General features: G+C 44.9%; 1 protein-coding gene across 1 annotated transcript; it reads right to left on the reverse strand.

Moving 5' to 3' along the window:
• Positions 1–1,022: 1,022 nt before the first annotated feature.
• On the reverse strand, positions 1,023–7,404 carry GPR142 (G protein-coupled receptor 142). The gene is made up of 2 exons (XM_089540046.1): positions 7,278–7,404; positions 1,023–1,894 (listed from the first exon to the last, which is right to left on the reverse strand). Exons 1-2 carry the CDS (start codon positions 7,402–7,404, stop codon positions 1,023–1,025), a joined length of 999 nt encoding a protein of 332 aa, XP_089396172.1.
• Positions 7,405–12,188: the final 4,784 nt, after the last annotated feature.

The raw sequence follows: 12,188 nt of genomic DNA on the forward strand, positions 1-12,188 counted from the left end.
TGGCTGCCCTTGGAGGAGGGAGCTGGTTAGGTCTGCCAATGTCTCTGAAGAATGGCTCAACCCACCTGTATCAGGAAGGTTACTCTCAAGGCTTCTCAGCAAGAGGAGGATGAGTTGTTCCTCCACAAGGAATCAAAATAAACACAGAACTGGAGCAGAGACCAAAGTGAGCATTTGGACATCTTTCAGGTTGAAGCCACATTCTTATTTCACATAAATCTGTTATCTCACCTTCTGCCTTCCAAGGAACTCTGTGCAACAAAAACCTCACTTATTTCACTTCATGCCACCCACAACAGCCCTGTGAGGTAGGTTAGGCTGACAGGTTTTCCAGCAGTCACTTGGGGTGGTGGTGGGGATTTGAACCCAGGTTTATGACTAACAGCTTATTTGGCTCCCAGGAGGTCACCTGAAAGATTCTCATGTGATGCCTCTGAATGCGTGGAGAGACAGACATCTGTAGACTCCTGACATGTGCAGAGTAAATGTTACCTTTGTTGCCTCCTCCTTTTGACTAAGATTGTGGGAGGATAGTGGCTAGACATGCCAGCAGCCAGAATTATCTGTCCTACTTTGTGGCATGTTCCAGATTACTCACCTCACTTACAGCTACAAATACTCTGTGGACAGCTTCCATTTTGTAAACGATCACCTACAATCTCCCTAAGCTTATCTGTCACTCTCATACACCTTCTATACAAAAGAGATGGGGGAAAATGGATTCCAGCTTCCAGAATCCTACAACAGAACCTTTCAGGAGATTCTGGGAGTTGTAGTCCAAAAACTCATTTCCCCAAGCTCTGCTACACACATGCACACACATACACAGATATGCAAATACGCATAAATAGATATCCATGTCTACACATGCAGATAATCTCAGAAGATCCTCCAGTGTTACTACCTCATTCTCTGGGCCCAGATCCATATGACTACTGTGCAGAGCCTATCTTTTCCAGAAAGTTGGGCTGTGGGATCTTCCCATAAAGTTGGACCAAGCTGCAGAAGAATTATGGGTCTTTCTAAAGTGAAGTTCCATTCAAGAGCCCCAGTGGCTTTAGGGATTCCCCAGTGGCTTCCAAGAGATTTTTCTTCCTTGGTGACTGGACACATTGTAGCTTGTAGGATACCAGCACCTCCCGGATGGTGCACCTGAAGGTCTTGCTGACAAAGCAGTAGAGAAAGAAGTTGAGGGAGGTGTTCAGCATGGCCACCATGTTGGCGACATCTAGGGCCAGATGTACTCGCCAGTCCTGATTGACTGAGGTCTTGTAGAGATGGTAGATAATGACAAATGTTCTTGGAGCCCAGAGGACAATGAAGATAGTGGTGATGGCCAATAGAATTGCTGTGGTTTTGCTCAGGCGCCGGCTGGGCCTCCCTGAGTGCTTAAGCTTGAAAATGATCACTGAATTGGTCACCAGGAAGACACCACAAGGAAAGAAGTAGATGATGAAACAGTGAAGCCACTTCAGGACCTTATCCATGGTGGTGGGTGGGTAGGCATCATGCCAGACATCTAGCCACCAGTAGAATGGGATTCCAGTGGCCACGGACACTGCAAACATGACACCAATGATCTTCCGAGTGCGCTCAGGGTAGGAGACAGACCTGTACTGCAGAGGATGGCAGAGGGCCACATAACGGTCCACAGTCAGCAGTACAGTCACCCAGATGGAGGCATGATTGGCTGTGAACTGCAGCACGTTGACGGTGTGGGTGAAGGCACTGGGGACCTCGCGAGACAAGATGGCTGCCTGCACGATGAAACCCGCAAAGACAACAAAGACTTGAGTCAGGATGTCGGAGGCCGTGAGGGCCAAGAGGTACCAGTAGGAGGATTTGTGGGTGCGGGCAGCTAAACGTGACAGTGCGATGGCAGTCAAAATGTTAACTGGAACAAGGAAGAGAGGAGTGCATGGTGATAAAGAGTTAGCAGAAATGGGATCTGAATCTGTAGCAGGGAAAACTGTAAGCAAGACATCAGATCACAATTAATATTTTCTTTTTGCAAAGTCAAGGGTGGGTTTAGTTCTGGGAAGCTCCCAAGCTGTGGAACTCCATTTCCTGGACAGCTGTCCTTCACTAACAAGCAGACACATTTTATTCGGGCCTTTGACAGTAAATCTGGGTTGTAGCAAAAGGGACTTTTAATTTGGGCATCTGCTGCCTTTTCCCCGACCTCTTTGAAAATGGATTTAATGTTTTTGGATGTTTTAGTATATCTGTGCTATATTTTATATTTTATATATTTTTGGCCCTGTTTCCTGTGAGTAAAGGAGGACTGAAATCAAGTAAAATCAATCAAATAAATAATAAATAAAACCCAATTTGTGATAGAGAACCCTGCACTCTTAACTGTTGCCAGATTACATAACCATGCTTGGTCTGACTCTGAACCTGCTCTCCTCCCAGCAGCAGATCAGGTCCTCCTTCACACTTTTTCTCAGACCAACTTCCCTAATTCCACACCTGCCCTCTCCTCCCTGCTCCCAGGCATGTAAACTCACTGGGTGACCTTGGGCAAGTCACACTCTCTCAGTTTCAGAGGATGGCAGTGGCAATGGCAAACTCCCTCTGAAGAAATTTGCCAAGAAACTCTTGTGATAGGTTGGCCTTAGGGTCGCCATAAGTCGGAAATGACTTGAAGACACAACAACAACAACAACAACAACAACAACAACAACAACAACTAGCACAGATGGATAGAGCTGCACCTGCCAAAGTGCTTGGCCCCAGGTGGGTTCTTCACAGCTACATGAGTTCATGACTCCCTCTAGTGCTCAGTACTGGAATTGATTCTCTATAGTCCATTAAGCCACTCTGTTTGTTTGTTTGTTTGTTTTCCATTAGTTTTCTGAGAGCACCCCACATTGTGTTGGAGTTTCCAATTAATGAAACATTTTTCTCAGCATTTCAGGAAACAGTGTTGGGCTCTTTTCTTCACTGGAAGAATTCCAGCCAGAGATGAGCACTATCAGACAGACAGTGCATGCCATCCCTGTCCATTTTTCAGACTCCTGTTTGCTTCTGTCCTTCCCGCTGCTGGTGGTGGTTGGGGGGGAAATGCATTTTGTGCTCTAAAATAAGGCATTTGGGGAGCACCCACATTGTTTCAAAGACCACTTTCCAGAAGCACAATAATACTTTAAAACCAGGGGCCTTTTCATTTTACAGTCTTAGGACAATATCACACTACTCTGTTATAGGGTTGCCATATCCCGCCGGGGGGCGGGACAATCCCGGTTTGGGCGGTGCCAACCCGGTCCCGGTCCGGTTTGGCGCCCAAACCGGGACGGCCCCGCCCACCGCGGCCACCTCAGGCCCCGCGGCGGCTCCAAGGCCTTGCTGAGGCCTGGGAAGGCTCTCAGTGGTTGGAGCTCCAGCCGCGGAGACGCTCCCTCCCGGGCCCCAGCGAGGCCTTGGAGGCGGCTCCGCGGTCGGAGCTCTGGCTGCGGGGTCCTCCAAGGCCTCCGCGAGGCCAGGGAGGAGGAGGAGGCCGCTTCCCACCGCGGCGATCGCCGCGATGAGGGGCGGCCCCCGCCTCCTTCCTGGCCTGGGAGCCGGCCTAGGCTTCCTCCCAAGCCGGGAGGAGGACGAGGCTGCTTGGCACTGCGGCGATCGCCGCGATGCCAAGCTTCCCCGCGCCCTTCCCAGCCTGGGAGCAGGCCTAGGCTCTCTCTCAGGCCGGGAGGAGGAGGAGGAAGCCTGGCACCGCGGCGATCGCCGCGATGCCAAGCTTCCCCGCGCCCCTTCCTGGCCTGGGAGCAGGCCTAGGCTCTTTCCCAGACCAGGAGGAGGAGGAGGAAGCCTGGCACCGCGGCGATCGCCGCGATGCCAAGCTTCCCCGCGCCCCTTCCTGGCCTGGGAGCAGGCCTAAGCTCTCTCCCAGACCAGGAGGAGGAGGAGGAAGCCTGGCACCGCGGCGATCGCCGCGATGCCAAGCTTCCCCGCGCCCCTTCCTGGCCTGGGAGCAGGCCTAGGCTCTCTCCCAGACCAGGAGGAGGAGGAGGAAGCCTGGCACCGCGGCGATCGCCGCGATGCCAAGCTTCCCCGCACCCCTTCCTGGCCTGGGAGCAGGCCTAGGCTCTCTCCCAGACCAGGAGGAGGAGGAGGAAGCCTGGCACCGCGGCGATCGCCGCGATGCCAAGCTTCCCCGCGCCCCTTCCTGGCCTGGGAGCAGGCCTAAGCTCTCTCCCAGACCAGGAGGAGGAGGAGGAAGCCTGGCACCGCGGCGATCGCCGCGATGCCAAGCTTCCCCGTGCCCCTTCCTGGCCTGGGAGCAGGCCTAGGCTCTCTCCTAGACCAGGAGGAGGAGGAGGAAGCCTGGCACCGCGGCGATCGCCGCGATGCCAAGCTTCCCCGCGCCCTTCCCGGCCTGGGAGCAGGCCTAGGCTCTCTCCCAGGCCGGGAGGAGGAGGAGGAAGCCTGGCACCGCGGCGATCGCCGCGATGCCAAGCTTCCCCGTGCCCCTTCCTGGCCTGGGAGCAGGCCTAGGCTCTCTCCCAGACCGGGAGGAGGAGGAGGAAGCCTGGCACCGCGGCGATCGCCACGATGCCAAGCTTCCCCGCGCCCCTTCGTGGCCTGGGAGCAGGCCTAGGCTCTCTCCCAGGCCGGGAGGAGGAGGAGGAAGCCTGGCACCGCGGCAATCGCCGCGATGCCAAGCTTCCCCGCGCCCCTTCCCGGCCTGGGAGCAGGCCTAGGCTCTCTCCCAGGCCGGGAGGAGGAGGAGGCTGCTTCGAACCGAGGCAATCGCCGCGATTCCAAGTGGCCCCCGCCCTTCCCGGCCTGGGAGCAGGCCTAGGCTCCCTCCCAGACCAGGAGGAGGAGGAGGCTGCTTCGAACCGAGGCAATCGCCGCGATTCCAAGTGGCCCCCGCGCCCTTCCCGGCCTGGGAGCCGGCCTAGGCGTCCTCCGAAGCCGGGAGGAGGAAGAGGCTACTGGAACCGCGGCGATTGCCGCGATTCCAAGCGGCTCCCGTTCCTCCTCCCGGCTTGGGAGAGAGCCTAGGCATCCTCCGAAGCCGGGAGGAGGAGGACAGGGTTTGAAAATGTAGGACTTTTTTTTTAAATACCTAGCCAGGAAATTGGAAAAAAAAGGTCCTACATTTTCAAACCTAGTCCTACATTTGTCCCGGTTTGGAGGTCCTCCATTATGGCAACCCTACTCTGTTATGACATTATTATTCCACTTTAACTGCTATGGCTGCCTGTTGTGAAATCCTGGGATTTGAAGTTTAGGGAGGGGTATTGAGAATTCTGAGGCAGAGGGCCCTCAGGCCTCTCTAAACTACAAAACCCAGAATTCCACAGGAGGCAGTTATAGCAGATGAAGTGGAATAATAGCGCTATAACAGTGTAGTGTAATATTGTTCTTAAACTTCCCTGGATGAAGTCTATGGAATCCTGGGGTTTCTAGTTTGAGCAGAGGCACTAGAAGAGATTTTTGGCTGGGAATTCAAAATGGTCCTTCTTAAACTCATTTGTTTGTTCTTGTTGTGTGCCTTCAAGTATTTCCAACTTATGGCAATCCAAAGGTGAATTTATCATAGGGGTTTCTGGGGCTGAGAGTGTTTTACATGCCCAAGATCACCCAGTGGGTTTCCATGGCCAAGTGGGGAATCGAACCCTAATCTCCAGAGTCATAGTCCAACATGGAAACCACAACACAAGCTGGTTCTTATTCCTAAACTCATACCCATCACCATTTTAGATACATGTGAGACCAAGCAACATCAGAGTGTGACTAAAATGGCAAACGTTATTAATGAGGAAGAACATATAAGCTAGAAGAGGCTACTACTGGGAAGCTGACTGAGAAGGGCAAGATTTGAACTCAGTTTGCAGCAGATGAAAGAAGATGAGAACAAAGAAGCCGGAGGCCGGAGGATGAGAAAGAGACTGGGAGATTTTAAAAGCAGTTGAAAAAGTGAGACAGCAGAGGATTAATCAGGACTGTCCCTGCCAAATCAGGAGAGATGGAGAGTATGTAAACTGTCAATCCCAAGATTCCATAGGATGGAATTGTGGCAGTTCAAGTAGAACCATAGCACTATAATTGTATGAGAAAGGGTTCCTGGATAGTGGAAACCACGTCTTGTTTTAAAGCAGAAACTTTATCTTTTACATTGCCTTCTTTATACTGCTCCTAGACAAAAGTTCCTTGATCATATTTTACATTCTCTTTCCAGCAGATCTTGTTCCCAGCAGATCTGTATGCTTTTGGCTGGTAATGATGTATTCGTTACCTCCATGGTGGCCAAATTTGCTTTAGCTGCTAGTAAGATTAGACTTAAGAGTTTATCAAACGGGAGGAATTTATCTTAAATTCGAATGAAAAGAAAGTGGGGCCAGAACTCATTCACTTAAAGTCACTAGTTTCACGCAATTACATGAATGTGCATTGCGTTCAAACTGGCTCCCCATTGCTCGAAAATAGCATGCCATTGCCCGAATTTGCATGTGGCAGTCTATCACATAATAACGTGAAACCACATGATTGCGTTCGGACTGACTTTCCATTGCCCGAATTTGCATGTAGTAGGTTATCACACAATAACGTTAAACCCCATTATTGCGTTCAGATTGCCACTGGATTATACTTCCAGTTCCCCGTGTCTGATAAACTCCTCTGTTCTCAAGATGGGAGTGAGGATTAGAAGTCTCATTTGCCATATGTTTTTATCATTATTGTTGCACTACTGTATCTTATTGATGGGATCATATTATTATTATTATTATTATTATTATTATTATTATTATTATGTTTATTTGTATTTTTTCCAGAAATGCTGTGTTTTGATCCTTTTATATTGTTTTTGTATCTACTAGCTGGAACAGTATCAAATTGTGATGGCTTTTAGCTTTTAACAATAAAGTTATTTTACTGGGAAACATTACAAACACATGCCACCTTCTGATTTCATGCTTCTTATGAGGTTAAGGAGAATCACAGTTTCCATGGGTTTCAAGGCTGCGTGTAAAATTGGCCCCTGGACCTTCCCTGCCCCTGATTTAAGGAGAGATTAGGTAGATATCTGCCAAGGCTGATGTAGCAGCATTCTGCCTTGCATATCCTGCACTAAGCAGGAGTTGCAGTCCAATAACATCTGGAGGGCCTCTAAGTTAAATAAATAAATAAATAAATAAATAAATAAATAAACAAATAAATATGACTCTGTTATGAGAACTTTTTCCTTCTCTCTGCTCTGTGTCCCACTCAGCGTTTCTCTTTGACATGACTAGGGAGATAGCGCTTACTTCTCCACATTTTCTTACCTGGCAAACCAACACCCAACAGGATGCAATAGTAGATGGGTGCACCCATGCCAACGACACAAGGTGACTTTTCCACCCCATCAAGGTCTTTGGCATTGTTTTTCCAGGCTGCATCAGTCACGTTCATCTTCTTTCAGTACCTTCCAGCTATGGGAATGGGTTGCAAAGGAAAAAAAGGAATCAAGAATCGAATAGAATCACTCCTCATAATACCATGAGCATTGGACCCCTTGCATTTAATTTTCCTCTTCAGTAAACATAGCGGCAAAAACAGTGGTGCAAGAGGAGGGATCAATAGAGCAATTTCCGTAGCAGCTTCAGGCAACTGTTGATTACATTTTAGCCTCCTACTCCACCTCACGCCATGCCACTCTGCTTTAGTGTATTCTCCCTAGACTGCTCCAGTTTGCCCTCATCAGTGGAGCAAGCACAATGTGCAGATAAACCAGGATGCTCTTTCTTTGCCAGCAGACTGTTGTTCAATATGAAACTACTGATGGAGAAGTAGATTTCTGTTCCACCCCCCACACAAGCCCCTCCTACGGTATTTGTAGTATCTGCTGGGGTTTGCTTCCACCCCCACCCCCCCCCGATACCCAAATCTGTGAATGCTCAAGTGATATAGCAAAATGGCATCACACACACACACACACACACACACACACACACACACACACACACATTTATTTCAAATACAAAGATACAAAAAGAGAAAAGACATCATCAAGAAAACAAGACAATCACGTAAGATCTATACATATACATACAATCACACATATTTACAAAAGGATATCTGAAAAGAGTAGCTCTTCTTTCTTCCATTACAAATGGATCTGCCTATAACATGGTAGCCTACTTAACTCTCTCCCCCATTATTGTCCTCAAAAACTGTACTCCCATATTAGCATTTATATTATTCAAAAATAATATAAAAATAAAATAAAATGTCAAGATATAATCTATCACTAGTTTTCAATAAGTTTATTTTCCTTTCGTATAAGTTAAGACAGTCCCAATCTTTTCCATAACTTTCCTTAGCTTTCTCTTTCAATAATGCAGATAGAATGTCCATATTTTTTTGCTTCATACAGTCTTAGCCATTCTTCAACTAATGGAAAACTCAGGCGTTTCCATTGTTGCACATATAGAATAATCACTACCATATATAAAATAATTCTATTATGTTTTGAAACCTTCACATTATGAGTCATTTTTTAGCAAAAAAAAAAAAAAAAGATTAGGTTCAAATGGAATATAAATATCAAGAATCTCTTGCATCATCTTGTGGATATTCTATCAATATTCTTCCAATATTCTTCTGCTTTAGAACATGCCCACCATATACATGAAAGAAATCTCCTTCAGGTTTCCACACATCCAACATTTTGTGTTGCCAGTTTTATATATCAGATGTATTTTTATGGGATTAAATACCACAAATACAACATTTTAAAATAGTTTTCTTTGTAGTTCTGGTAAATTGATTAATTTATTTCCAAGATTTCTCCAAATGCTCAGTTGTAATGGTTTTATTGGGGTCCCATCTTATCATACAATGCTTGAAAGTTTCACTTTCTAAATTCCTTTCTTTCAGTAGTTTATAAAATTTAGATATGTTTCTTTTGGCCATCCATAATAATTCTGTCGATTTCATTTTTTCTTTTAAAAAGCCAACATCTCTATTATCTACTTTGAAACAGTCTTTTATTTGATTATACAGGAACCAATCTTTTTTATTTTATTTTCCATATATTTGTTCAATCAGTTTCATTATATATTTTCCTTCAGAATTCTGTATAATTAAATCTTGATACCTTAACCATTTTTCATCTTTGTTCTTTGTTCTGTTATAATATGCTTCCTGTGATTCCCCCCCATACATTTAGCAGTGGTCTTCTAATAATATGGTGGTTGAAATTCTTATTTTCTTTGGAATTAATATACAATATATAAGCATGAAATCCTAGACTTATATTAGAGCTTTCAGTATTGAGAAGGTTTGGGTTATCTAATTTAACCCAATCTTCCAGCCAATTAAAGCAAGCAGCATAAAAATATAATTTAAGATTAGGTAAATTACAACCTCCCTTTAATTTTTCTTCAGTTAATATTTTCCATTTCACTCTTGACCTTTTACCCTTCCATAAAAATTTTGACACGTCTTTTTGCCAAGTATTGAAGCACTTTTCATTGTAAATAATCGGTAAATTTTGAAATAAAGAAATCATTCTGGGAAGGACATTCATTTTAATCACTGCAGCTCTTCCAAGAAAAGACAGATGATATTTTGCCCACTTCTCCAAATCTTTTTTTAATTTCCACACAGATCTTCTCATAATTATTATGATATAAGTCAGTGTTTCTTTTAGCCAAATAAATCCCTAAATATTTCACTTTGTTTTCAATGTTAAATCCTGAAATTTCCTTTAATTCTGTTTTTTCTATTTTAGAGATATTTTTAATAAGAATCATTGTCTTTTCAAAATTAATTCTGAGGCCTGATAGTACAGCACTATCTGGACTCTCTCTCTCTCTCTCTCTCTCTCTCTCACACACACACACACACGTAAGGAAAAAACCGCATATGCTTGAGTCCTATTACTTCTTCCGGGGCTCGAGAGGAGCTTTTCCGGCACGGCTTCCAGCATATGCTGGAAGCAGCGTATGGCATGCCTGTGTATAACGCGGGCGCGCTGTATACCAAATTCGTTAATAGTAGCAATTAGTTGCTTAATGCTTTTCATAGGATCATCAAGAAAGAAAATAATATCGTCTGCAAAATTTTTTAATTTTATGATGGTACTTTTAATTTTAACCCCTACAGTTCTGGGTTCTTTCCTTATTTTATCATTCATGATTTCCAACATTAAGATGAATACTAGGTGAGACATGGGACATCCTTGTCTAGTATCACGTCTTATCTTGAAGTATTTTGATTTTTCTCCATTAATCAAAGGATCTTTATATATATTGCCTCTATCCAAGCTATGAACTTTTCTCCCATCTGCATTCTTCTAATGGTTTCTAATAAGAAATCCCAATCTACATGGTCAAATGTTTTTTTCCGTGTCAAGTAATATGCATGCTATTTAAGTCTCATTAAATACAGTCATATAGCAAAATGGCATCCCTTATATAAACTGGCAGAATCAAGGTCTTTTGGAATTTATTTATTTGAAAAAAATATTTTCAAGTCATGGATGGTTGAACCCATGGATAAGGAATCTGTGGCTAAAAAGTGCCAAATGTAACATCTCTAGTTTTTTTGTGGTTTTCTGGGGCTTTGTGGCCATGTTCTAGAAGAGTTTCTTCCTGACGTTTCGCCAGCATCTGTGGCTGGCATCTTCACAGAATTCTCTAAAAATGCCAGCCACAGATGCTGGCGAAATGTCAGGAAGAAACTTTTCTAGAACACGGTCACATAGCCCGGAAAACCCACAAAAAACTATCGATGCCAGCCATGAAAGCCTTTGACTTTACACTGTAATATCTCTCCTTGTTTTCACCAAGCTACAGAACTAGTTTTGTTCTATAGGAATTATCTGCCAGCACATCTCATCCATTTGTGTAGACATGTTAACCGTCAGAGCTCAGATACCTTTCCTCACACAATCTATGGTGGTTGGGGTCCATGACCAGCAAGTCGCTGCTGCTTGACAGCAATCTAGTAGAGGCTGCTGGCTTCCATGTTAGTAGAGTAGTGAATCTATTCTGGGTTTTTGCCTGAACTTTACAGGTCCCATTCATTGTGATGAATTTGTTTGAGAGATCTGAATCAGCCCCTTGGAATTGAGTAATCATCCCACTGATATGGAAGAAGCCATGAGTTACCACTGCAAAAGTTTCCAGTCTGGGCACAGAAGGTAACAGGCAAACACATAATAAATAGCATTTTAAATAGGAGACTTAACCAAACCCTTGAGATAGGAACCAAATATATGGCCTTTGTAGTTGAGAGATTAATTATAAAAGGACTTTATCTAATCTAATCCATCAATCTATGTTTCTATGTATCTTTAGAATCATAGAATTATAGAGCTGGAAGAGACCTCAAGGGCCATCTAGTCCAACTCCCTGACATGCAGGAATACACAGTCAAAGCATTCCTGACAGATGGCCATACAGCCTCTGTTCCAACGAAGGACACTCTACCACACTGTGAGCTTTGGAAGCTGAGAGGACATCTATGCTATACATAGCTATGCTATACATTTCCTATATTGGCAGTATATTGATCTCTGAGTCAACAACACTATACTTCTGTCTGTCTGAGATCATAGAATCATAGAGTTGGAAGAGAACACAAGGGCCATCCAGTCCAACCCCATTCTGCCATGCAGGAACTCTCAATCAAAGCAGATGGCCATCCAGCCTCTGTTTAGAGACCTCCAAAGAAGGATACTCCATTACACTCTGAGGGAGTGTGTTCCACTGTTGAACAGCCCTTACTGTCAGGAAGTTCCTCCTAATGTTGAGGTGGAATCTCTTTTCCTGCAGCTTGCATCCATTATTCTGGGTTTTGTTCTCTGGAGCAGCAGAAAACAAACTAGCTCCATCCTCAATGTGAAATCACTTCAAATATTTAAACAGGGCTATCATATCACCTCTTAACCTTCTCTTCTCCCAGCTCCCCGAGTTGTTTCTTATAGGGCATGGTTTCCAGACCCTTCACCATTTTAGTTGTCCTCCTTTGGACACTCTCTAGTTTCTCCACATCCTTTTTGAATTATGGTGCCCAGAACTGGACATCATTATGAATGCCAGACAGATACTGCAGATCCACAGAGCTATTACATTCGCAGAATTACTTTATTAGATTCTAGATATCTGTTTCAGTCTCATTTTAATAAGTGAGATTCTCCTATCCATCTTTCTCCAGGTATGGAGCAAGATAGCTTTATGCCTCTCTTC

The sequence above is a fragment of the Sceloporus occidentalis genome, unplaced genomic scaffold, assembly GCF_023333645.1.
Source record: "Sceloporus occidentalis isolate IW3139 unplaced genomic scaffold, rSceOcc1.0.p SCAF_1, whole genome shotgun sequence".
In the NCBI taxonomy this organism is placed as follows: Eukaryota; Metazoa; Chordata; class Lepidosauria; order Squamata; family Phrynosomatidae; genus Sceloporus; species Sceloporus occidentalis.

Coding starts and splice junctions, on each gene's coding strand:
- GPR142 (XM_089540046.1), bottom strand. CDS start 7,404: ATGAACGTGACTGATGCAGCCTGGAAAAACAATGCCAAAGACCTTGAT. Junction 1,895..7,277: donor GTTGGGTGTTGGTTTGCCAG/GTAAGAAAATGT, acceptor TCCTTGTTCCAG/TTAACATTTTGACTGCCATC.